The sequence below is a fragment of the Heterodontus francisci genome, chromosome 11 (genome assembly GCF_036365525.1).
Source record: "Heterodontus francisci isolate sHetFra1 chromosome 11, sHetFra1.hap1, whole genome shotgun sequence".
In the NCBI taxonomy this organism is placed as follows: domain Eukaryota; kingdom Metazoa; phylum Chordata; class Chondrichthyes; order Heterodontiformes; family Heterodontidae; genus Heterodontus; species Heterodontus francisci.
In genome coordinates this window covers 33,830,766-33,857,193 of record NC_090381.1, presented here as the reverse complement: position 1 = coordinate 33,857,193, position 26,428 = coordinate 33,830,766, and the positions used below count along the sequence as shown (strand labels likewise).

Here is a 26,428-nt window from a genome sequence, read left to right as displayed (position 1 = left end):
CCGCACCATAACCTGTGCATTCATAGCACTATTGGGAGGAAGATCTACATCCTTGGCTGTCATATATGACTGAGTTGCCCCTGTATCACTAAGCAGCACAACTGGCTTACCTGCTTCATCTGACAAATATGGGGACACCATACCCCTGAACACACAACAGCTATACCCTTCAGGGACCTGATTAATTAGCACGCAAGGAAGAACGTTTCTGCTCATCATCCAACATCCCCAAAGCCACTGGCTTGTCAAGAGTGCCACCTATTGGGACATCCTTTTTAGGACAGGCTGTTGGTAAACCTACTATAGTTTCGGGCTTGCCGTTCAACTTCCAGCATTCTGACACATTAGTCCCTTTAACTCAATCCTAGTCTCCGGACTGTTTTTTTTAACCACTCTGAAGGTTGCCCGTATCCTTTCTAAAACTAGTATCTTCTCATTATCCATCATCCTACCATTCCAACATCTTTGACAATTGGGGCCTGTAACTACTGTTTTTGTGGGTCAATTTGTAATTATCTGCCATTTCTGCAGTATTCTGGTGCCAACTTGGAAGCATGGAGAACTGTAGTTTTAACCACTTCATACTCACTTGACTGTTCTTCCATAAGTGTTGAATATACGCGTTTCCCACTAACACACTTTGCATTAAAATTGTCAAGCTTTCCTTCAGCCATTGCAACTTTGCAGCAATTTTTCAAAATAAACATATATTTCAATTCCTTCCTCACTGAAATTAGACACTAAGCGAATATTCCTTGCCAAATCAAAACCAGGAAATGATTGGGATTCATCTCAAACCTTCCTGTCACTTCCTGTTAGTGTAATCTAAGCTTTTCTCTGTCCGGTGCAAATGTCCTTCCTTCTGTTTCTTTTTGTAACTTTTCTTTTCCTTGAATTCAAACTTTCTCAGTGCAAGTTGAAATTCTCTGTCTTTTTCCCTTTCTTCTTTTTCCAGTTGCCTCATTTTAATGAATTCTAGCTAACTCATTCTGAGAGCTACCAGGATCACCTTTTTCTTCCTGAAGGTTAAAATGCCGAGCCAACACTGACAATTTCTGCCTTTTTGGCTTTTGATTTAAAACTAACGCCCACTTGCTCTGCTACAGCCATTAAATGTTAACGGTGTTAAATCACTGAGAGTCAAATCTTCTCTCTCCGCAAAGGCTTGAGTATTACAAGTAGACATGTAGACTTTTCCTCATGAGTATAGCAAAAGTAATTGTGAAATCTTGTTTGTTTAAATTCTAGCAAGTTCCAATATACCCACTTTACAGCCTCTGAATTCACATCCTGGACTCAAGCCCCAATTTGTTTGGACCTCAGCGAGACCATTAACATTAAATACAAGACATGAATCCCCAGACCAATTTAAATAACACAAGCTTTCACATTTTAAGACTTTTATTATAACAACTAAACTAAAAGAAATCCCTATTAACTAAACAGTACATTGTAAGCAGCTGATACCCCAAATTACAAAGGAAGGTATTTACTTAATAAAATGCTTGAAAACCTCACACCACACTTATAAGTTATGCAGTCCTCTTTAATGGCAAGATCTTTGCGGTTAAAAACCCCCAACTCCTCCCAGTTGCAATTGGTTGGATCTCCCAGACTTTTTCAAAGTCAATGTCCTCTTCGCTCAAGCACTTTCGACCTGGACGTCTGTGAAGGCAGAAATTCCTGGCGATCCTGTTGGGCTTTTACCATACGAATTAGGAGAAGTAGGCCATTCGGCGCCTCAAGCCTGCTCCGCCATTCAATATGGCTGATGTTTCTGACTTGAATTCCACACTCTCATCTTCCCCCAATAGCCTTTGATTCCCTTGCCTAACAAGAATATATCTACCACCGCCTTAAGAATATTCAATGACTCCGCCTCCACCACCTTCTGAGACAGAGAATTTCAAAGTCGCACAACTGTGGTTTGCACCACAGCCTCACACCTCCAGCGACCCAGGTTCGGTTCTGGGTACTGCCTGTGTGGAGTTTGCAAGTTCTCCCTGTGACTACTTGGGTTTCCTCCGGGTGCTCCGGTTTCCTCCCACATGCCAAAGACTTGCGGGTTGATAGGCAAATTGGCCGTTGTAAATTGCCCCTAGTGTAGGTAGGTGGTAGAATTGAGGGAAGGTGGGGATGGGAGGGGGAAATGGGATTAATGTAGGATTAGTATATAATGGGTAGTTGATTGTCAGTGTGACTCGGTGGGCTGAAGGGCCTGTTTTGGTGCTGTATCTCTCTATGACTCTATGACAACCCTCTGAGAAAAAATTCCTCCTCATCTCGGTCCTAAAAGGGTGACCCCTAATTTTAAAACAATGCCCACTAGTTCTGGACTCACTCACAAGAGGAAATATCCTTTCCAAATCCACCTGTCAAGACTGTTCAGGATCTTATATACTTCAGTCAGTCTTCCCTCACTTTTCTAAACTCCAGTGAAAACAAGCCCAGTCTGTCCAACTTTTCCTCATAAGACAAAGTTAGGAGCATGCAGGCAGATAGGGAATGGGTGACCACCAGGCAGTCTATGACAACGAGGCAGGTAGTGCAGGAGTCCCTTGATATGATCTCATTCACTAATCAGTTTTCCATTTTGGATACTGGTGAGGGTGATGGCGCATCAGAGGAGTGCAATCAGAGCTAAGTTTGTGGCACCAGAGGTAGCTCAGCTGCACAGGAGGGGAGGAAAAGGAGTTGAAAAGCAGTAGTGACAGGGGATTCATTTGTTAGGAGAACAGACAGGCGTTTCTGTGGCAGTAAACTTGACTCAAGAATGGTGTGTTTCCACCCTGGTGCCGGGGTCAAGGATGTCACAGAGAGGCTACAAGACATCCTTCTGGGGGAGGTTGAACAGCCAGAGGTCGTGGTCCACATTGGTATCAATGAGTTAGGTAAGAAGGGGGATGAGGTCCTGAAAGCAGATTTTAGGGAGCTAGGAAGATTAAAAAGCAGGACCTCAAAAGCAGTAATCTCAGGATTACTCCCAGTCCCAGTGCAAGTGAGCATAGGAATAGGAGAACTGATCGATTGAACACATGGCTGGAGAACGGGTGTAGGAGGGAGGGTATCAGATCTGAGACATTGGGACCAGTTCTGGGGCAGGTGGGACCTGTACAAGATGGACAGGTTGCATCTTAGCAGGACTGGGACTACTATCCTCGCAGTGAGATTTGCTAGTGCTGTTGGAGAGGGTTTAAACTAAATTGTCAGGGGGATGGGAACCTGAGAGGGAGCTCAGATTGGAGGGAAGCAAAACTGGTAACTTGTCTGGGGTGTGGGAACCAGCAACAAGTAGTACAGAGGAATACCAAGGTGCACAGAATACAGGGGGAAATAGATAGCACGAGAGCAAGGAATAGTACGTTATTAGGTGGAGTCAGAGTAAGGCAGAAAGTAATAAAGTCTGAATCAGGATTAATGTGCAAGTATGTGAATGCACGGAGTGTGGTTAAGTACAGGCGCAAATTGCCATTTGGAAATATGATGTTGTGGCTCTAACAGAGACCTGGCTCAAAGGCGGCAGGAGTGGGTTTTAAATATTCCTGAATACAAGGTGTTCAGGAAAGGGAAGAAAGGAGGAGGGGTGGCGGTATTGATTAAGGAGAGCATAGCAGTGCTGGAGAAAACATATGTCCAAAAGGGGTCAACAACAGAATCAATTTGGCTAGAGCTAAGGAACAAAAAAGGTGCAGTTACATTGCTCGGTGTTGTCTGTAGGCCTACAGCTCATGGGAAGGACGTGGAGGAACAAATTTGCAAGGGAATTACAGAGGTGCAAAAATTATAGGGTAATTTAAATGGGGCACTTTAATTATCCAAACATAAACTGGCTTAATAGTAGTGTAAAGGGTAGTGAGGGGGCAAGAGTTCCTACAGTATGTTCAAGAAAATTTTCGACAACGGTATGTTGCTAGTCCAACGAGAAAGGAGGCACTGCTAGACCTGGTCCTTGGGAATAAGCTGGGCCAAGTGGATCAAGTATCAGTAGGAGAGCATTTCGGGGACAGTGATCATTGTATCATAAGGTTTAGGCTGACTATGGAAAAGGACAAAGAGCTATCCAAAGTAAGAATAATTAACTGGGGGAAGGCCAACTTCAATGGGGTAAGAATGAAGCTGGGCAAATAAATTGGGGGAAAATAAATCGGAGTCGAAAGCTGGCAGGAAAACCAGTAGATGAACAATGGGCTACCTTCAACGAAGAGATAGTTCGGTACAGTCAAGGTATGTTCCCTGGAAGGGGAAAAGTAGAGCAAACAAATCCAGAGCTCCCTGGATGACAAAAGAGGTAGAGATAAGATGAAAAAGAAAAAGGGTGCTTACGATAGATGCCAGGTAGAAAATATTATTGAGAATCAGGTTGAATACAGAAGGTCCAGAGGGGAAGTGAAAAAGAAAATAAGAGAAGCAAAGAGACAGCATGAAGAGAGACTGGCAGCTAGCATTGAAGGAAATCCCAAACTTTTCTATAGGCATATAAATAGCAAAAGGATGGTAAAAGGAGGAGTGGGGCTGATTAGGGACCAGAAAAGGGAATTATACATGGAGGCAGAGGGCATAGCTGAGGTATTAAATGATTATTTTGCATCTGTCTTTACCAAGATGATGCAACCCAGGCAATGTTGAAAGAGGAGCTAAGTCAGACACTAGATGGGTTTAAAATTGATAAAGAGGAAGTATTAGATAGGCTGTTTGTACTTAAAAAGTGAATAAAGCATCCAAGGATACTGAGGGAAATGAGGGTGGAAATCGCAGAGGCACTGGCCATAATTTTTCAGACTTCCTCAGACTCAGGGGTGGTGCCAGAGGATTGGAGAATTGCAAACGTTACACCCTTGTTCAAAAAAGGGTGTAATAAGCCCAGCAACTACAGGCCAGTCAGTTTAATTTTGGTGGTGGGAAAACCTCTAGAAAAAATAATTCGGGACAAAATCAATAGTCACATGGGCAAATGCCGGTTAATTAAGGAGAGCCAGCATGGATTTCTTAAGGGAAAATCATGTTTAACTAACTTGGAGTTTTTGAGGAGGTAACAGAGAGGGTTGATGAGGGCAATGCTGTTGATGTGGTGTACATGGATTTTCAAAAGGCATTTGATACAGTGCCACACAACAGACTTGTGAGCAAACTTGTAGCTTGTGGAATAAAAGGGACAGTAGCAATATGGATACAAAATTGGTTGAGTGACAGGAAACAAAGAGTAGTGGTTAATGGATGTTTTTCAGGCTGGAGGAAGGTTTGTAGTGGAGTTCCCCAGGGATCAGTGCTTGGATCGTTGCTTTTCCTGATATATATTAATAACACAGACCTTGGTGTACAGGGCACAATTTCAAAATTTGCAGATGATAGAAAACTTAGAAGCATTGTGAACTGTGAGGAGGATAGTGGAGAACTTCAAAAGGACATAGACAAGTTGGTGGAATGGGCAGACAGATGGCAGATGAAGTTCAATGTGAAAATGCAGAGAAATGTGAAGTGATCCATTTTGGTAGGAAGAACACAGAGACAATATAGAATAAAGGGTACAATCCTATAGTGGGTGCAGGAGCAGAGGGACTTAGGTGTATATCTGCATAAGACATTGAAGGTGGCAGGACAGGTTGAGAGGGCGGTTAATAAAGCATACAGTATTAATTTATTAATAGGGACACAGAGTACAAGAGCAAAGAAATTATGTTCAACTTGTATAAGACACTAGTTCGGCCTCGGCTGGAGTATTGCGTCCAATTCTGGACGCCGTGCTTGAGGAAAGATGTGAGGGCATTGAAGAGAATGCAGAAGAGATTCATGAGAATGGTCCCAGGGATAAGGAATTTCAGTTATGAAGACAGATTGGAGAAGTTAGGACTTTGAAGAAGAGAAGGCTGAGAGGTGATTTGATAGAGGTATTCAAAATCATGAGGGGTCAGGACAGAGTAGATAGAGAGAAACTGTTCCCACTCATGAAAGGTTCGAGAATGAGAGGGCACAGATTTAAAGTACTTGGTAAGAGAAGCAAAGGTGACATGAGGAAAAACTTTTTCATGCAGCCAGTGGTTAAGGTCTGGAATGTACTGCCTGAGAGCATGGTGGAGGCAGGTTCAATTGAAGCATTCAAAAGGGAATTAGACAGTTATATGAAAAGGAAGAATGTGCAGGGTTAAGGGGAGAAGGCAAGGGAATGGAACTGAGGGAGTTGCTCTTTCAGAAAGTTGGTGCGGACATGATGGGCCGAATAACCTCCTTCTGTACTGTAACAATTCTGTGAAGACAACCCGCTCATTCCAGGTATCAATCTAGTAAACCTCCTCTGAACGACCTCCAAAACATTTACATCCTTCCTTAAATAAGGAGACCAAAACTGCACAAAGTATTCGAGATGTGGTCTCACCAATGCCCTGGTTAACTGAAGCACAACATCCTTACTTTTATTTTCAATTCCTCTCGCAATAAAAGGACAGAATTCCAAAAGCCTTCTTTATGTAGCAGAGTGGCGCAGCCTAAGCGTGCTGGGCTCATAACTCAGCGGTCGATGAATCAAAACCATTCTCTGCTATTTACGTTTAGGGTGGCACAGTGGTGCAATGGTTAGCACCGCAGCCTCACAGCTCCAGCGACCCGGGTTCAGTTCTGGGTACTGCCTGTGTGGAGTTTGCAAGTTCTCCCTGTGTCTGCGTGGGTTTCCGCAGGGTGCTCCAGTTTCCTCCCACAGCCAAAGACTTGCAGGTTGATAGGTAAATTGGCCATTGTAAATTGCCCCTAGTGTAGGTAGGTGGTAGGAGAATGGAGGGGATGTGGTAGGGAATATGGGATTAACGTAGGATTAGTATAAATGGGTGGTTGTTGGTCGGCACAGACTCGGTGGGCCGAAGGGCCTGTTTCAGTGCTGTATCTCTAAATAAATAAAAATAAATTACTTGCTTACCTGCATACTAACTTTGTGACTCATGCACCAGAACACCTAGATCCCTCTGCACCTCAGAATTCTGCAGTCATTCTCCATTTAAGTAATACTCAGCTTTTTTATTCTCCCTGCCAAAGTGAACAACTTCACATTTTTCCACATTATACTCCATCTGCCAGATTTTTGCCCACTCACTCAACCTATCTATAATTGGTCTGCAAGCTCCTTATGTCCTCTTCACAACATATTGTCCTACCTATCTTTGAGTCATCTGCATATTTAGTTACCATGCCATCGCTCCCCTCATCTAAGTCATTGATATAAATTGTAAAATGTTGAGGCCCTTACTCAGACCCTTGTGGGACTCCACTCATCACATCCTGCCATTCAGAAAAGGACCCATTTATACATACTCTGTTTTCTGCCAGCCAGCCAATCTTCAATCCATGCTAATATGTTACCCCCTACATCATGAACTCCTACTTCACGCAATAATGAACTCCTACTTCACAGACATTATGTGGCACCTTGTCAAATGCCTTCTGGAAATCCAAGTACGGTACGTCAAGAGGCTTCCCTTTATCCACAGCGCATGTTACTCCTTCAAACAACTCCAATAAATTGGTTAAACACGATTTCCCTTTCACAAAATCATGCTGACTATTCCTGATTACCTTGAGTTTTTCGAAGTGCCCAGCTGTAGCCTCCTTAATGTTAGATTCTAACACCTTCCCCATGACAGACGTCAAGCTAACTGGCCTACAGTTACCTGTTTTCTCTCTACCACCACCCCCCCCCCCCCCCCCCCACCCCCACTTCTTGAATAGAATTTGTTACTTTCCGGTCTGATGGAACCTTTCCAGAATCTAGCGAACTTTAAAAAATTAACACCAATGCATCTACTACCTCATTAGCCATCTCTTTTAAGACCCTAGGATGAAGCCCATCAGGACCCAGGGACTTATCAGCCTGCAGCTCCATCAGTTTACTCAGAACCACTTACCTGGTGGTTGCAATTTAACCAGGTTCCACTCTTCCTTCCACTTCCTGATTTACAGCTATTACTGGAATGTTTTTTGTATCCTCTACGACTTTTACGTCTCCGCAAACCTCAACTTTTAAAACAGTCTTCGCAGCCTTTTGCTGTATCAGTATGCCCTGAGAGCAGGCCCTCCCTCTCTCTCTCTCTCTCAAGGCTGCCACCGTTGGTTGTCTTTCTTTCTTACAGCCTACTCTGCGGCTGCCTCCACTGGTCTTCTGTACAGCCTGTCTGCCTTCAGAAAATCTGTTAAATTTATCTGGAATCAAACGTCAATAGCATATTGTCCTTTTCCAATATGCAAAGTCCAGAGATCTGGTTTCAGCCGAGCCACCTGGGCCTTCCATTGTTCCCAGCTGCCTGGTACATTTGCATTCTCGGAATCACTGACTTCTTGTTTACGATCCAAAACTCTGGGAGGGTGAAACCCATTGTTCTTCAGGTGTTACCCCTGCAGTCTCTGTTTTTCCAAAAGTGTCTTAGATCTGTATTCTCTGTTGTGCTGGTAAGCAAGTTTTCTGGCACGTCCTTGAGCAGAGTGGATGTGAAGTAACCAGACTTCTCAGACTCCATCTTAAACTTTTAAAAATCAGTTTTTAAAAGCATAGTCATGTTATCAAGTCTAGCATTCAAAACACTCCATATCATCTGACTCTGTCCCACCCACAGTTCATCTGCTGTTGAAACTCACATCCATCTTTGTTATCTCTAGGCTTGACCATTTCAACACACTCTTGGCTGGCCTACCAGGTTCTACCCTCTCTACACTTGAGATCATCCAAAATTCTCCTGCCTGTGTCCTTACTCACACCCATTATAGTGTTTGTGCAATCTTGCACTGCATAAATTGGCTGCTGTATTTCCTACGCTCCAAGAGCAACTACATTTTGAATATACTTCATTGGCTTCAAAACACTTTGGGACGTCTGAGGTCATGAAAGGCACCATATAAATGCAAATCTTTATTTTCTTTAATTGTATTAAAAAATGACTTGAGGTAACGTACAGGTAAGTTTGCCGGGCTTTCAGGAGCACAGCCAGTCAAAACACGGAGCACCATATGTTCTTTGAGGACTTGTCAGTGAATATGGGAAAGGTGTGATTTCGCTTAGATTGATCTGATAATATAAAACCAGCCCATTTTCTGTGTATAAGATGCAGCACCCCTGGCAAGTACAGCAGGGAATGAACCAGCTCCCAGGTCTCTGCCAGCATCACTCTTGAGCCAGTTACCTGGAGGTTCACAAAAGCAGACCAAATTCCTTATCTTCCCTCTGAACCTAACATTTTTGCAGTTACTATCCCAAGGACTGGCTGAAACTAGGTGATTGCTGTGTGGGGATAATGCTTAAGTAAAACCCCGATTAATGCCCTCCACCTGCATGTAATTAAATACAAATGATATATAATTAACTGACTCACAGTTAAGCAACACCTCAATTTTAAGCTTCGTATCCTTGATTTCAAATCCTCCAGCTCTACAACCCTCTGAGATATCTGTGCTCCTCCACTTCTGGCCTCTTGAGCATCCCCGATTTTAGTTGCTCCACCATTGGCAGCTGTGCGTTCAGCTGCCAAGGCCCGAAACTCTGGATTTCCTCCCTAAATCTTTTCAGCCCCTCTTTCCTCCTTTAAGACCCTTTGTAAAGCCTATCTCTTCAAGCTGCCCTAACAACTCTATGTGGCTCAATGTCAAATTTAGTTTGATAATGCTCCGGTGAAGCACCTTGGGATGTTTTATTACATTAAAGATGCTACATAATACAAATTGTTATTTTGTATATTAGGTCACACTCCAGCTTGTAGAGAACGAAGACTCACTTACTGGAGTGCTATTTGGCACAGAAATCTAGACTGACACTTTATTGTAGTTCTGAGATGGTGCTGCATTGTCAGCGGTACTGCTTTTTTGATGAGACATTAAACCAGGTAGCTTCTTCCAATATCCTGGCCAACATTTGGTCCTCAATCAACACCACCAAAACAGATTACTAGATAGTCGGCCCATTTCTGTCACCTCCTTTTGTGGGTCCACAAACCATCTGCCACATTTGCTTACAAAGCAGTGACTATACTTCAAATGTAATTCACTGATTGTAAAGCACTTTGGTATGTCTCAAGCTGCTATATGGATACAGATTAAACAAATGGGCAGGACAATACTAGGTGGAGTTTAGCAGGGAAACCAGAATAAGGGGATACAATCTAGGAATTGAGCTAAACTGGTTAAAAATGAATCCAAAAAAGGTTGGGAATGTAAAATTTAATGGCTCAGAATACAACTGATGCAGAAATAATTGAGGTGTTTAACAGGATACTAAGGGCAGTGGGGCTAGTTTTGGATTTCTCTAGCTAAGAGCTGGCACAGATATGATAGACCAAATGGTCTCCTTCTGTGTTGCAAACATCAATTGTCCTAATTAGTACAAAGAGAAGTCTCAATTAGAGACAGATTATAGTAAGGACACAATACAAAATGAACACTGGTTGAACACATGACCACCAATGCCTCTCAAATGCAGAGTAGCCCCGAATCACTGGTATAATACATGGCAGTGCCCAATCACTGGCACTGCACAAGCATCCGGCTACCAGGACTGGCCAAATTCCCAGCAGCCCTCGATCAATGACACTGAATGTGCGGCAGTGCCTGACTGCTTGCACTGACAACAACTGCCCAATCACCAGCGGTAACCTGGTTTACGGGGTGGCGGGGGTGGCTACATGCCACATTGAAAATATTGCCCAGAACTAAGGAGCTAGCTAATTCTATTTTTAAAAAATAGAAAGACAAGAATTTTTTTTTAAATCGAAAGTCCTCCCAAGACCTTCACTCTACTGAAATTGTAAGCATTCATCATTGAAATTAAAATAACTTTTTTGAAGAATTGAATAAAATTCTTTGGCAGGGTTTAATATTCCTTTGGGAGATTCCAACAGAACCAGGTCTTTTTCGCAAGTGAGAATAAATCAAGTGAACCAGAGTATTTACAAACCAACTCTATACGTACTGTAAACTCTTCCCCTTCATCATCCGATTCACCAAAAATGTCAGCTATCAAGTTTCCAACACCAGTCCTGTTTAGAGGAAGCAGAGGAAAATATTACCAGGTTACTCAGACATTTGCCCCACCGTAGGAAATGCCATCTGTACTTGATGGCATTTTCTCACATTCCATCTCCAATGCCTCTCAATGAGCTGCAATCCTTATCGCTTGCACATCATCTTAACCAAGGGCACCCTCCAATGGGAATTAATCTCCACGATAATCGACAACGACTAACATCTCCAAACACCCGTTTGGTCAAATGGGTTGAAATGTTTTAATACCTGCTGCGTATCAAATCAGAACATCACACAGGAACATTGGACAGACTGGGCTTGTTTTCACTGGAGTTTAGGAGAGTGAGGGGAGACTTGATTGAAGTATATAAGATCCTGAACGGTCTTGACAAGGTGGATGTGGAAACGATGTTTCCTCTTGCGGATGAGCCCAGAGCTAGGGGGCACGGTTTTAAAATTAGGGATCGCCCTTTTAGGAAAGAGATGAGGAGAAATTTTTCTCTCAGAGGGTTGTGCGACTTTGGAACACTGCCTCAGAAGGTAGTGGAGGCGGGGTCATTGAATATTTTTAAGGCGGAGGTAGATAGGTTCTTGTTAGGTAAGGGAATCAAGGATTATCGGGGGTAGATGGGAGTGTGGAATTCGAAACTCAAACAGATCAGCCATGATCTCGTTGAATGGCGAAGCAGGCTCGAGGGGCCGAGTGGCCCACTTCTGCTCCTAATTCGTCTGTTTGTATTAGAAACACGAACATGGGAAAGGAAGAGGCAGGAAAGAGAAGCTGCGGTCCATCGGACTGGTACTAGCAATTAATATCTATCAACTGCCCACTCTCAGTATCAGCTTCACTCAGTACTCTCACCCCTTGAATCAGAAGGTAATAGTTTCAAGCCTTACTCTTTACCATAAGCACATAATTTAGGCTGATACTTCCATACAATACAGTGTGAGGGCTAAATTGTTAGGGTAGGGGTGCTACTTTTTTGGTGAAATTTTAAAATGAGGCCTATCGTGAAGTCTCAAGCAGACATTAAACATCTGATGGCACAATTTATTGAGGAACAGGGAGATTTCCTGGCGATCTGCCACCATTTATCTCTCAGCCAAAGTCCAAAACAGATTAACTGGTCACTTGCTGCTGTGCATGGAATCTTCTTGTGCCCAAATTGGCTGGCTACAAAACAATGACAGCACGACAAAAGTATCCATTTGTTACAAAGTGCTTTGGGATGTTTTGAGGATGCGATAAGATGCTACAAGATGGAAAAGAATGTGAATGTGTAAAGTTATCCACATTGGTAGAAAAAACAGAAAGGCAGAGTATTTCTTAAATGGTGAGAGGTTGGAAAGTGTTGATGTCCAAAGGGACCCGAGTGTCCTTGTTCATGAGTCACTAAAAGCTAGTATGCAGGTGCAGCAAGCAATTAGGAAGGCCTGGTATGGAGGGCGCTAGCTATGAAAAGAGGTTGAGTAGATTAGAATTATTTTCATTAGAAAGACGGAGGTTGAGGGGGGACCTGATTGAGGTGTACAAAATCATGAGAGGTATAGACAGGGTGGATAGCAAGAAGCTTTTTCCCCAGAGTGGGGGATTCAATTACAAGGGGACACGTTTAGGGGGGATATGCGTGGAAAGTTCTTTACGCAGAGGGTGGTGGGTGCATGGAACGCATTGCCAGCGGAGGTGGTAGACGCGGGCACGATAGCGTCTTTTAAGATGTATCTAGACAGATACATGAATGGGCAGGAAGTAAAGAGATACAGACCCTTAGAAAATAGGCGACAGGTTTAGATAGAGGATTTGGATCAGCGTAGGCTTGGAGGGCCGAAGGGCCTGTTCCTGTGCTGTAATTTTCTTTGTTCTTTTGTTCAATGTTATGTTGGCCTTCATCGCAAGGAGTTTTTGAGTACAGAAGTAAAGATGTCTTGCTGCAATTGTATAGAACCCTGGTGTGACCACACCTGGAGTATTGTGTACAGCTTTGGTCTCCTCATCTAAGGAAGGACATACTTGCCATGGAGGGAGTGCTACGGAGGTTCACCAGACTAATCCCTGGGATGGCGGGGACTGTCTTATCAGGAGAGATTGAGAAAACTGGGCCTGTATTCTCAAGAGTTTTGAAGAATGAGAGGTGATCTCATTGAAACGTAAAAAATTCTTAAAGGGTTGACAGGGTGGATGGAGATAGGATGTTTCCCCTGGCCGGTGAGTCTAAGAACCAGGGAACGGACTCTCAGAATAAGGGGTAGGTCATTTAAGACTGAGATGAGGAGGAATTTTTTCACCCAGTGGGTGGTGAATCTTTGGAATTCTCTACCCCAGAGGGCTGTGGAAATTCAATCAATCATTGAGCATGTTCAAGACAGAAATCGATAGATATCTAGATACAAAAGACAGCAAGGGATATGGGGATAACGCAGGAAAGTGGTGTTGAGGTAGATGATCAGCCATGATGTAACTGAAATGTGGAGCCGGTTCGACGGGCTGAATGGCCTACTCCTGCATCCCATGTTCCTATAAAAACGCAAGCTCTTTCTTTTTAGTTAGATTACTGCTTCCATTAAAATAATAGTGGAAAGCATTGCAGAAAGTAATTTCTAGGATATAATGTATGTATGCTGTGGAGTAGTAGAAATGTCTAACCCACTCCAAAAAGCTGTGGACACAGCAAACAGCTAAGTAAACAGCATTAATCATTGACATTAGCATGTTTATTTTTGCTCATCTTCAGTCAAAATGCAATTATTGAATTTACAGTTACAGTATTTGAAGCTGTTCCCAATTTGCATTTCACAGTGAAGTCTATACTTTAAAATCTGTGGACATATTTATGGGATCATCAGCTATGAAGCACTTTTGAGATATTCTGAGGATGTGAAATGAGCTACATAAATGCAAAGTTCTTTCTTTTTCTCAAATACCTATTCAGCGCTCCATTAAATTTTACCATGCTAACTATGCATACTGCCTCCACGTCCATTACGTGGCCTAGAAATTAGATCTAGCTGTGCCTGCTTTACAGGTGTAAAACGGGCTAATAGTATAATATGGTGGACAGCGTCCCTGCACTCATCCCACAATGGAAGTGCATCATATTGATTGGGACTCCTCCATAGGTGTCAAGGGTATGTGCATGAAACTTGCATTAGGCCCTCTACACTTACAAATCCAGGGCCTAACACCTGTTTCATGCCTCCTTGTGAAATTTGATTGCGAATGACCGTTTCTTCAGGCTGGATCACCAGTGGTTTCCACCAGAAGTGTAAGTTTTTTTGAACTTCTCTTATTGTGGAGCTGGGAGGAACAGGAGTGCTATATCTGGGGCCCCAACTGGCGCCTGCAACTTGCTGGTATTAAACAAATGAGGCCAGCATTGCAAATTTGTCATGGTCCTGCTGTCGGCATCATATTTGTCAGCCAAATAGTTAAATCTAGTTCATCTACACCTTCCTTCCTCTAGAGTCCTTACTCCCTGGTTCTAGAGCTTCTGAAACAGATCTGGGTTCAGATTATTGTTATGAGGATTTAAATACTTTAAAATATTTCCTTTGAGTTTTCTCTTCTTACAAATGAAAAATTCCAGGTTCTTCAGTCTCTCCTCACAACTGTTATGTCTCAAGTTTAGTAAGCAGAACTGTACCGAGTACTCCAGGATGCGACTGTATCAATGACTTGTACAGACTCACTAGGGTAGATTTTCTGCCCAGGTGTAAAACAGGCAATACAGATCAGTTACTGATTTCAATGGATTTGAAAACTGGGCAGTTTCTATTAATGTCGATTGATCAAGTTTTACACCCGGACAGCAAATTGAAAATCCACCCGATTATTTCCTATTTATACTCTATTCCTCTAGCTATATGTCCCAAAATCTGATTGTTGCCACACCACATGCTGTCGATTTCAATGAACTATCCACCAATGCCTCAGATCCCTCTCCTGTGTTAGAGAGCCATTTAGCTTAATGTAAAGGGAAAGGCACAAGAACCTGATGTTTGTCCTGCTGAAGCGTACACACCAGCACTGTCACAAAATGTATTTCTTCTTTTTGTAAAGTCTGACATCTAGTTTATATTCCCACTGTTTATTTCCTTTCCCTTTGCCGCCTGAACCCATCTGTCCACAATCCCTTGTGCTTGGTTCAACCAATTTTCAACCACCTCACCAACTTGCCATCTCTTCCATACCTACCTACCTTGTGACCTAATCACCATGTGGTATCAAAGGCCTTGTTGAACTCTTAAGTAGATCACATTCATAGAATTTAAATTACCAACAAGGTTTGCCATTTCCACAAAGAACTCCAGTATATTTATTGCTCAAGGCTTCCCTCCTATAAATTACAGAAACATAGAAATTTATAACACAGAAACAACCCATTTGGCCCATTAAATTGGCACCAGTGTTTTTCTGCATGAGCCACCTCGACTAATCTCACTCTCTGCATGTTTATCGTGCTCTTTAATATTCCTCTTCTATTAGACACTACTTCACATACTTTAAAAATCAAATTTATGGACTCTACTCCAACAGCTTGCGGTAAAGAATTCCACATTTTATCCTCCCGTTTAAAGGATTTTTCCTCTATAATCCCATCAAAGCAATCTTCTCATCTCTAACATACATAGTGAATGGAGATGTTCTCTTATGTCTTGTACACCTCTGTAAAGAGCATATCAAACACCCTGAGTGTGACTTTCTCACCTAGTGATACCTGGCCAGTCTCCTAAACAGAGGAACATGCCTATTTTATTACAATATTTTATTAACCTAACAAGTGATAAATTAGACAAATCAATTAATAAAAATTAAAAATATAAAATTCTATGAGGAGGCAGTGAAGAGTTTGCCATGCTTGAAAGCTGAATAGATCAGAGATCAGTGAACTTCCTCAGGACCTATACAGAATCCATTTTGTGTTCGATTGGTTACTCTAGGAACACTCAACTTCATTCTTCGACCACAATTCAACTGTCATAAGCACCTGAATAACCAACAATGAGGAATAGAGCAACCAATATCTCAAAGCCCAGCAATATACAGGTATTGACTGAAGACTGATAAAGCACTGCGAATGAAAGCTAAAAGCTGAGAACAGAAATGGCAAGAAAATGAAGTAACAGAAATCAGAGGAATATCGAAAGGAGGTGTAGGTAGTTTAGAATTAGCTTTACTTTATTTTTTAATCTGATACTAACACATTAGTTAAAAGAGCCAGTTTTATATCAATGTATTAAAACAAATCAATCACAATTAATCCTAAAACCTTGATTCAGTTACATGAGCTCAATATGCATTAAATTGTGTATGCCTTTATTATGTAACTTGAATGTAGCTTTAATAATGTAGATGTACAATGTATAATGATAATGTGTCAGTACAAGAGAATTGAGAACTCTGACAACCTTCAGCAGCCCAGCTAACAAAGAATCAGGTTTTGTACAAATTTCATATCGTCTGTGTCAGCACAAAGGGATGATAATTAAAGTGAATAGAGCCTTTCACAGCCGCTGGCAGGTAACCTATCACCTCTAGTCCCAATTAAAATAGGCTAACAACTGATATCACAACGTCTGAGCCAACCATCAGGCCAAACACAAGGTGGCTTGATGGTCAGAAATGGTTAAAAGTCAGGGTCTGCAATGTCTCAGTGCACAGAGAAAATAATTCCCTGAAGCAAAACTACAGAAGTAGAAGAACTCCAGCACGTGGTGTGCAGAGAACAAAAGAACCATTAGACCGGATAGACTGAGAGGGTTTTCGTGTCACCTGCGGCCAAAACTCAATCCGAAAGTGCAACCGTGAGTGCTGTAAAGTCATCACCTGAATTTTGTTAAGTACTGATTATTTATTAATAAAGTTTTCCTGAATTATTACACCAAGTATCCTTTTGCCATAATGGTCATAGTCTTAAGAGTGAGACTCACAAAAAAACCTCATTTATACAGCAGCTTAGAAAATTGGCCCATGACAATAAGTTACAACATATTCCTCAAAGCTGGAAGTCTGAAAAACGTTCTTGCAATGCAGCTATGATTGAACATGGCAAGCAACAGCAGGCAGAGCAGGGCTAATAGACAGTGTGGAGCCAGTAGAAGTCAATACAGCCAAGAGGCAAATGCAAAAGAAATGCTGAATTGACAGTGACCTGCTAGTTCTCCTGATTGAATGATGGCTTATTGGTCTAAAACAGAAGGTGACAGAATGAGCAAGCAAAAATAACCGATTGCCAGGAGCAAGATAAAGGTCTGAATCTAATCAATGGGTTAAGATGGTTTACATATGGAATAATGTATATCCAGAAGTTAATTACGGACTGGAATTCTAAAAGCCCTACACTACAGTGCCTACACTGGAGGGTTTCAGGTCTTGCCCTATTACTGCTCAGAGGCCACTGGGTTTCTTCAATGAATTAATGTCAACAGATTACAGGGCAGCATAAAATCCCTCTACAGACAAAGTACTTTGATGCGTGATTCACTTTTTCTGTGATGCTTGGTTTTAACAAGGCAAGTAAATACACAATAAATGGTAGGATACTAAGTAGTGTAGAGGAACAGAGGGATCTTAGAGTGCACGTCCACAGATCCTTGAACTTAGAAACGTAGAGATGGTGGTTAAGAAGGCATACAGGATACTTTCCTTTATTAGCCAAGGAATAGAGTATAGGAGCAGCGAGGTTCTGCTAGAACTGTATAGAACACTAGTTAGGCCACAGTTCAAGTACTCCTACAGCTCTGGCCAATATTACAGGAAGGATGTGATTGCACAAGAGAGTGCAGCAAGGAGATTTACAAGGATGTTGTCAGGAATGGAGAATCTTAGCTATGAGGAAAGATTGGATAGGCTAGGCTTGTTTTCCTTGGAACAGAGAAGACTGAGGAGAGATTTAATTGACGTACAAAATTCTGAGTGGCCCAGATAGAATAGATAGGAAGGACCTAATTCCATTAGTAGAGTGGGGGCACAGATTTAAAGTAACTGGCAGAAGGATTAGAGGGGAGCTGACGAGAATTTGTTTTTATCCAGAGGGTGATGGGGGTCTGGAAAAAACTGCCTGAAATGGTGGCAGAGGCAGAAACCCTCATCACATTTAAAAAATACTTGGATATACATTTCAAGTGCTGTAATCTGCAGGACTACGGATCAGGAGCTCCAAAGTGGGATCAGGCTGGATAGTGCTTTTTTTGGTTGGCACGGACATAATGGGCTAAATGGCCTCCTTCTGTGCTGTAAATGTTCCATGTTTCTAAATTTCTCCCATCCCAGCGACAGGCCTATACCCACCAGGACTTCAGCCCGGTGTTATACATAGACTGCTCTGCTACCTTATCCTGGTGACATATAGGGATAGACCTGTAACCTAGTGTTACTTATCAATAATTCAGCCTATTATCTAGTCTAAGTTTGGGAGGACTGAACACGGGATTGCACTCTTGGGTGCTGTTCAAATTTCAACTGAATATACTATGAAGATTCCACTTGTCTAGGTTTTACTGAGATTACTATGAAACAATCTGGGACGGATAGACAGGGAAATGCTGCCACGCCTCTACAACACTCATATCATTGCTTTTAAGAGCACTTTTCACTTACTCATCCTCAGAGTCACTGTCACTGCCAAACAGACCAGATTCGGCTTTCTGGGTGGGTTCCTTATTCTCTTCATCCTCGTCACTATCAGATAAGATGCCATTAGACTCTTGTTTTTCTGGTTCAGCATCGCTGTCGGAATCCTCGCCAGCAGAAAGGACGCGCTTTTTCTTAGCAGCGGCATCACTGTCCGAGTTGGAGTCCTCATCCTCCGACATTATACGTTTTTTCTTAGGAGCAGTGTCACTCTCCGAATCGTCATCTTTGGAGAAGACTCGCTTGTTCCTAATACCCGTGTTATCAGAATCCTCAGCATCAGAAACAATCTGCTTTTTTGCGCGAGCATTAGAGTCACTGTCTGAATCATCAACGTCGGAGATCACACGTTTATCTTTTGACATGCCGGCGTCATTGTCAGAATCATCATCATCTGAAACAACACGCTTTGCCGCAGCAACGTCAGCGTCACTATCCGAATCCTCACCACCTGAGGCAGCTTGTTTTCTTTTTAAATCACTAGCATCACTGTCTGATTCCTCTCCACCCGAGACACTGAGCTTTTTCTTGGTGGGGGAAAAGTCACTGTCTGAGGCCTCACTATCCGACATCACGCGACTTTTCTTAGCGGCTGCGAGAGAAAGAACATCTCATTTAGACCAGTCCTGCACGTTGAATCAGGTTGTTAACTCTTTCATATACTTTTTGTTACAGGGGCTGGGAATATGGATTGATGACACACCACAAAACCCTTTGCATCTTAAAAATAAGACAGATTACTCACCTTTAGATGTAGTGCTCACTGCGTTGAAAAGGATGGCTCCAAATCTCACCTTCTGATGCAGTTTAAAAAAACACAGGTGTGATGCTAAACAGTATCATCTTCAGAGACAATGACTTCTCAGACAAAAAAATGGCATGTCTGAACAGGGCAGTGAACCCAGAGCAAATCGTGGGCATGTCCAAATAGTGCAGTGAACACACGCCAAAGCCGGAGCATGGCTGAAACTAGGGCACAAACTGCCTGAATTTTGCACATAATGTGCTCAGGCACAGATCACCTTTGAAAGGCAAATGTTTCTGTGGCAGTGGGGTAGGTCTATTCTTGCTGCATTGCAAACCCTGCATCACACAAACTCATTGAAGCCACCCAGATTCACTGCTGAATACTCACATTTATTCAGTTCTTCTTTTTCATCCTCACTATCAGACAGGACTGGCTTCTTTCTCTTCACTGAAATAGAATAGCCTGTGTATTAGGAATTTCATAAGACACCAAATATCAATCATGGAGTTCTATAGCAAATAAGTCCATTCAGCCCATTGCGCCTATGCCAATTCTCTGGAACAGCAAACCACACAGTCCCTTTCCCAATACTTTTTCCTTATGTACAAATTCCTTGACTTGAGGCTTCAATGATGGCTGTGTGGTTAGATAGCACTTGGGCAGGACCTGTGCCCGGACACGGCAATATAGAATCATAGAAATTTACACAAGGAGGGAAGCCGTTCAGTTCATCGTGTCTGCTCCAGCCAACAAGTAGCCATCCAGCCTAATCCCACTTTCCAGCACTTGGTCCGTAGCCTTGTAGACTACGGCACTTCAATGCATATCCAAGTACTTCTAAATTGTTTTGAGGGTTTCTACCTCTAACACCCTTTCAGGCAGCGAGTTGCAGATCCCCACCATCTGGGTGAAAAATCTCGAATCCCCTCTAAACCTCCTAGCTCTTTCCCTAAATCTATGCTTCCTGGTATGCACCCCTCAACCTTCCTACCCACTCTATCTAGACCCCTCATAATTTTATACACTCAGCCTCCTCTGTTCCAAAGAAAACAACCCTAGTCTATCCAATCTTTCCTCATAACTAAAATTCTCCAGTCCAAGCAACATCCTCATAAATGTCCTCTGTACCATCCCTTGTGCAATCACATCTTTCCTATAGTGCGATGACCAGAACTGCAGGCAGTACACCAGATGTATACTAACTCGTGTTTTATACAGTTCCAGCATAACCTCCCAGCTCTTATACTCTATGCCTCAGCTAATAAAGGCAAGTATCCCTTATACCTTCTTGACCTCATGTACCTGTCCAGCCACCTACAGGGATCTGTGGACATGCACTCCAAGGTCCCTCTGTTCCTCTATACTTCTCAGTATTCTACCCTTTATTGTGCACTCCCTTGCCTTGTTAGCTTTCCCCAAATGCACTACCTCACACTTCTTCAAATTGAATTCCATTTTCCATTGTTCCGTCCACCTGATATCTTCCTACCTTCTTCATCATCAATTACATGGCCAATTTTCCTATTGTCTGCGAACTTCTTAATCATACACTTTAACTCAAGTCCAAATCAATGAACTATACCACAAAAAGCAAGGGACCTAGTACGGAGCCCTGCAGAACCCTACTGGAAACAGCCTTCCAGTTACAAAAATACTCATCAACCATTACCCTTTGCTTCCTGCCTCAGCCAATTTTGGATCCAACTTGCCACTTTGCCACATACTGGCAAAAAAAATTCTCCTGAATGCATTTAAAGAATTCTGCTCCCTCTTTGACTTTCACACTAATTTTATCCCAACTAATATTATAGAGTAGTTGAAATCCCCCACTATTGCTGCCCTATTGTTTTTGAACTTCCCAGAGATTTCCCTACATATTTTCTCTTCTATCTCCCTCTGACTGTTTGAGGTACACTCCCAGTAGTGTGATTGCCCCTTTTTGTTCTTCAGTTCAATCCATATGGCCTCATTTGATGATCTTTCTACCATATCATCCCTCCTCACAGCTATAATTGTTTCTTTAATCAATATCGCGACACCCTCTCCCCCTCCCTTTTTACCTGCTCTATCTCATCTGAAAACCCTGTAACCAGGAATGTTGAGCTGTCATCCCTGCCCTTCTTTCAGCCATGTCTTCACTCGTGGTTTGTGCTTAGTTAGCAAATCTCAGCTGGAGGGGTGGTTGGGCACTGCAATCAGTCTTAGACAGGAAGGAAAAAATTCAGCAAGGCTTTTCGGTCCCCTGCCCCATTCTGCAATCCTTGCTGGAAAACGCACATCAGACAACGACAGGATCAGCTCATGGAAGGGTGGCTTGTCAGCACACATTTAAGCTCACATAAAAATTGATTCTTTGGTTGAGATACTGAAGGACAGAAAATGTCTGCGGAATTCAAAAGTTAACAGATCTTTGGTTCTATTATTAGTTATAATATGGTCAAACTCTTACTAACAGCACCATTCCATTCCAATCTTAAATATTTACTTCCCCCAGCATTCATCACTGATACAAAACTACTGTAGCTGCATAAACTGCTCACGAATAGCTCCTCTATCCTGTTAATGTAATCATTTAAATGTTAAGCCCATCTAAAATCTACCCACAGTTAACCTCGATAGGAGTGTAAGCTTTAAGCTGAGTCTGGCGAATCAGCCCAGTTTAAAGCAAACCAACTTCTGGGCAGAACCTCTGGCAGGACTTTTTCATTAACTATGGGTTATAGTGTCAGGAAATCAGTGGGTCATTCTAGCCGCTGCATTCATAATTCCACGAACACTTTTGGGCCGGGATGGGCTGGTACATGAAACAGATCCCTTCGGTCTATGTTATCGAACACGGATTAATTGGCTATTCTTTGTGCTTGAGTTAAGACAGGAGTGGCAGATTTCAGGCAGGAGAACATCAGAATCAAGGTCAAGCTAACTGCAAGACAGGTCATGCCTTATATCTCAAACTAATTATGAAAGCAATACCAACTGCAATCTAAATCTGAGCAATACTACCGTAGAACTACTAATATTTGGGGAAAAAAAATGAGGACATCGGTGATTCACCCAAGAAATGTAAAAGGTTTTAAACAAGTAAAGCAGGGGTGGGGCAAAAGATAAGAAGAGGTGAAGGTGTTGATAGGACAGGGTCACAGAGAATAACTGACCAGAAGGTCAGGGAACAAAGGCAAACGGTGTGTTAATGGTGTGCTGAAAGACAAAGCGTGATGCCACTACCAAACGCATCTTGCCCTCCCTTCCCGTCAGCATTCCGAAGGGATCGTCTCCTCCGTGACACCTTGGTCCATTCCTCCATTACCCCACCACCTCGCCCCCTTCCCACGGCACCTTCTCCTGCAAACGCAGAAGGTGTAATACCTGCCCATTTACCTCCTCTCTCCTCACTATCCAAGACCCCCAAACACTCCTTTCAGGTGAAGCAGCGATTTACTTGTACTTCTTTCACTTTAGTATACTGTATTCACTGCTCACAACGTGGTCTCCTCGACATTGGGGAGACCAAACGCAGATTGGGTGACCGCTTTGCGGAATACCTCCGCTCAGTCCGTAAGCATGACCCTGAGATTCCGGTTGCTGGCCATTTCAACACCGCCCCCCCACCCCCGCTCTCATGCTCACATCTCTGTCCTGGGATTGCTGCAGTGTTCCAACGCACATCAACGCAAGCTCGAGGAACAGCATCTCATTTACCGATTAGGCACACTACAGCCTGCTGGACTGGATAATGAGTTCAATGATTTAAGAGCATGATGGGTCCCCCCTTTTTATGCTTAGTTATTTTTTCTTTTCCCTTTTTTATTTGGTTATTTTATTTTCCGTTTTTCAGTTTGTTTAGTTTGTTTCCACTGTGCTTACCCACTGTTTTGGTTTTTTCAATGTTTTTTTTTAAATGTTTGTGCTTGGAGTGCTCTGTGCTTTACAGTCATTCATACCCTCTCTGTACGAACGCTTTGTCTTTCAGCACACCATTAACATATCGTGCGCCTTTGTTCCATGACCTTCTAGTCAGTTATTCTCTGTGACCCTGTCCTATCAACACCTTCACCTTTGTTATCTCTTACCCCACCCCCACTTTACTTGCTTAAAACCTTTCCCATTTCTAATATTTGTCAGTTCTGAAGAAGGGTCTCTGACCTGAAACTGCTTCTCCCTGCACAGATGCTGCCAGACTTGCTGAATATTTCCAGTATTTCTTGTTTTTATTTCTGAAATGATCAGAACTGATGAAAGGTCACAGACCCGAAACATTAACTCTGTTCCTCTCTCCAGATGCTACCAGACCTGCTGGGTATTTCCAGCACTTCAGTTTTTAATTTCAGATTTCCAGCATTCACAATATTTTGCTTTTATTGTATCAAGAGAAAGTTGGGTTAGTGCCTGGAGAAAAATTTAATACGGAGGGCATTGTGGGATATGATATTCATGAGACAGTTGAACCAGAAGAGATGGAAAGCAGGGACCTTTTCCAATCCTGTAAATTTCGATCAACTATTCAACAACGACAGGTTTCCTTTGACCAGCACACACCTGTTTCTTCCCTCTCTTCCTCATCCGGCTCATCATCGCTGTTGGATGCCCTGTGAGGTGTGGGACCATCATCATCACTAGCCCCTCGGCTCTCACTGTGCTCAGGTGATATTCTCACATCCTTTTCACTGTCTGTATCGTTCATTCGATCGCGTTTCCCTTCGTGCTCTCCGCCACTGTCTTCATTTATGGAGTGATTCTCCTTATCACTGCCTGCTTCATCATCTGATTGTTCGATGCTGTGAGATTTCTTGGGCTCCTCACTCTCAGAGTCACTGCTAACGTTTTCCTCCACGCTTTGTGGGCGGCCGGGACCGTCAATGCCTTCTGCATCACTCTGATCTTCTTTGTGGCTTTCGTCCTGAAACAGAAGCAATATGAAAACTTTCACTGACTGGGCATTTAAAAATTGCTTTGATATACAGAATGCATTTGACAATGGTGCCATTTACAGCTGGAGAAAATGTGAAACAAATAAAATAAAGGGAGGGATACCAAGTCATTGAGGGAGAATTATAAAGATTGACATGAAAGCTTTATTGAAAATATAGGCTATGGAAAGGTTTTATAAAGATGGAAAGAGTAGGTGGTGCCTTTATCCAGCAGGTTATGAGGAGACCTTTCTCCTCTAATATCCATGCTTCACTGTGTCACTTTTAACCCCATAAACTGCAGGACTCCATCCAAGCTCAAGTAAAAAACTGCAGCTTCAAGAATAGAAGCAGATGTGTTCTAGCTTCTAGGTTAGAGTTGTCCAACTTTTTTGGGCAGATAGCCACATTAAGATTTTTGCTCGGCCTGGCGGGCCAGTGAGCAAATTCCGAAACATAAAGGCACTAAAAATTTATCGTACGAATAAAAATAATAACTGTGCATTTTTGTGAAGAGGCTTTAAATGAGAAGACTAATTCATTGATTTACTTTCTCGTCACTATATTGAAAATTGTTTTAGTGACATAACTGGCATTGTCTTTGCTTGCACAAGCAGTCAATCTCTGCCCGCAAACTTGATGTAGCGATGCAGAATATTCTGGATAGACGTCCTTCTGTCAGGAGTGATCTTGATCTCTGACTCTCCCTGTGTTCCCCTCTCTGTGTTGTTTCCTCCTCCACCTCTGTTTTCCCCCCTCTCTGCTTTTCCCCACCTCTCTCTCTGATCCCCCCTCCATGCATTTCCCCTCTCTCCCTCCCCCCCCCCTCCACCCACCACACTCTCCTGTCACCACCCCCACCCCTCTCTCTTCCGCCCCACCCCTCTCTCCATCTCTCTCCCTTCCCCCCCAACCCTCTCTCCATCTCTCCCCCTTCCCCTCAACCTCTCTCTCCATCTCTCCCCCTTCCCCCCACCTCGCTCTCTCCATCTCTCCCCCTTCCCCCCACCTCGCTCTCTCCCTCTCCCCCTTCCCCCCACCTCGCTCTCTCCCTCTCCCCCTTCCCCCCACCTCGCTCTCTCCCTCTCCCCCTTCCCCCCACCTCGCTCTCTCCCTCTCCCCCTTCCCCCCACCTCGCTCTCTCCCTCTCCCCCTTCCCCCCACCTCGCTCTCTCCCTCTCCCCCTTCCCCCCACCTCGCTCTCTCCCTCTCCCCCTTCCCCCCACCTCGCTCTCTCCCTCTCCCCCTTCCCCCCACCTCGCTCTCTCCCTCTCCCCCTTCCCCCCACCTCGCTCTCTCCCTCTCCCCCTTCCCCCCACCTCGCTCTCTCCCTCTCCCCCTTCCCCCCACCTCGCTCTCTCCCTCTCCCCTTCCCCCACCTCGCTCTCTCCCTCTCCCCCCTTGCCCCCACCTCGCTCTCTCCCTCTCCCCCTTGCCCCCACCTCGCTCTCTCCCTCTCCCCCTTGCCCCACCTCGCTCTCTCCCTCTCCCCCTTGCCCCCACCTCGCTCTCTCCCCCTTGCCCCCACCTCGCTCTCTCCCCCTTGCCCCCACCTCGCTCTCTCCCCCTTGCCCCACCTCGCTCTCTCCCCCTTGCCCCCACCTCGCTCTCTCCCTCTCCCCCTTGCCCCCACCTCGCTCTCTCCCCTCTCCCCCTTGCCCCCACCTCGCTCTCTCCCTCTCCCCCTTGCCCCCACCTCGCTCTCTCCCTCTCCCCTTGCCCCCACCTCCCTTGCTCTCTCTCTCCCCCCCCCATCTCCCGCTTCCCCCACCATCTCCCTCTTCCCGTCCCTCCTCCCTCTCTCTCGCTGTCGCTCCGTCCCTCCTCCCTCTCTCTCTCCGTCTCTCCGTCCCTCCTCCCTCCCCCTCTCTCTCTCTCTCCGTCCCTCCTCCCTCTCTCTCTCTCCGTCCCTCCTCCCTCTCTCTCTCTCCGTCCCTGCTCCCTCTCTCTCTCTCCGTCCCTCCTCCCTCTCTCTCTCTCCGTCCCTCCTCCCTCTCTCTCTCCGTCCCTCCTCCCTCTCTCTCTCTCCGTCCCTCCTCCCTCTCTCTCCTCCGTCCCTCCGTCCCTCTCCCTCTCTCTCTCTCCGTCCCACCTCCCTCTCCCTCTCTCTCTCCGTCCCACCTCCCTCTCCCTCTCTCTCCCCGTCCCACCTCCCTA

At 44.0% G+C, this 26,428-nt stretch overlaps 1 protein-coding gene across 2 annotated transcripts in view; it reads right to left on the bottom strand.

The window, feature by feature from the left end:
• The window catches only part of LOC137375191 (protein IWS1 homolog), a 91,990-nt gene that overhangs the window by 39,560 nt on the left and 26,002 nt on the right, over nt 1-26,428 (bottom strand). For both annotated transcript variants that reach the window (XM_068041962.1, XM_068041963.1), the window contains exons 3-6: nt 23,901-24,261; nt 19,752-19,811; nt 18,584-19,208; nt 10,934-11,000 (exon numbers count right to left, since the gene is read on the bottom strand). In XM_068041962.1, coding sequence (XP_067898063.1) covers nt 10,934-11,000; nt 18,584-19,208; nt 19,752-19,811; nt 23,901-24,261 — 1,113 coding nt within the window. The remainder of the gene's footprint in view (nt 1-10,933; nt 11,001-18,583; nt 19,209-19,751; nt 19,812-23,900; nt 24,262-26,428) is intronic.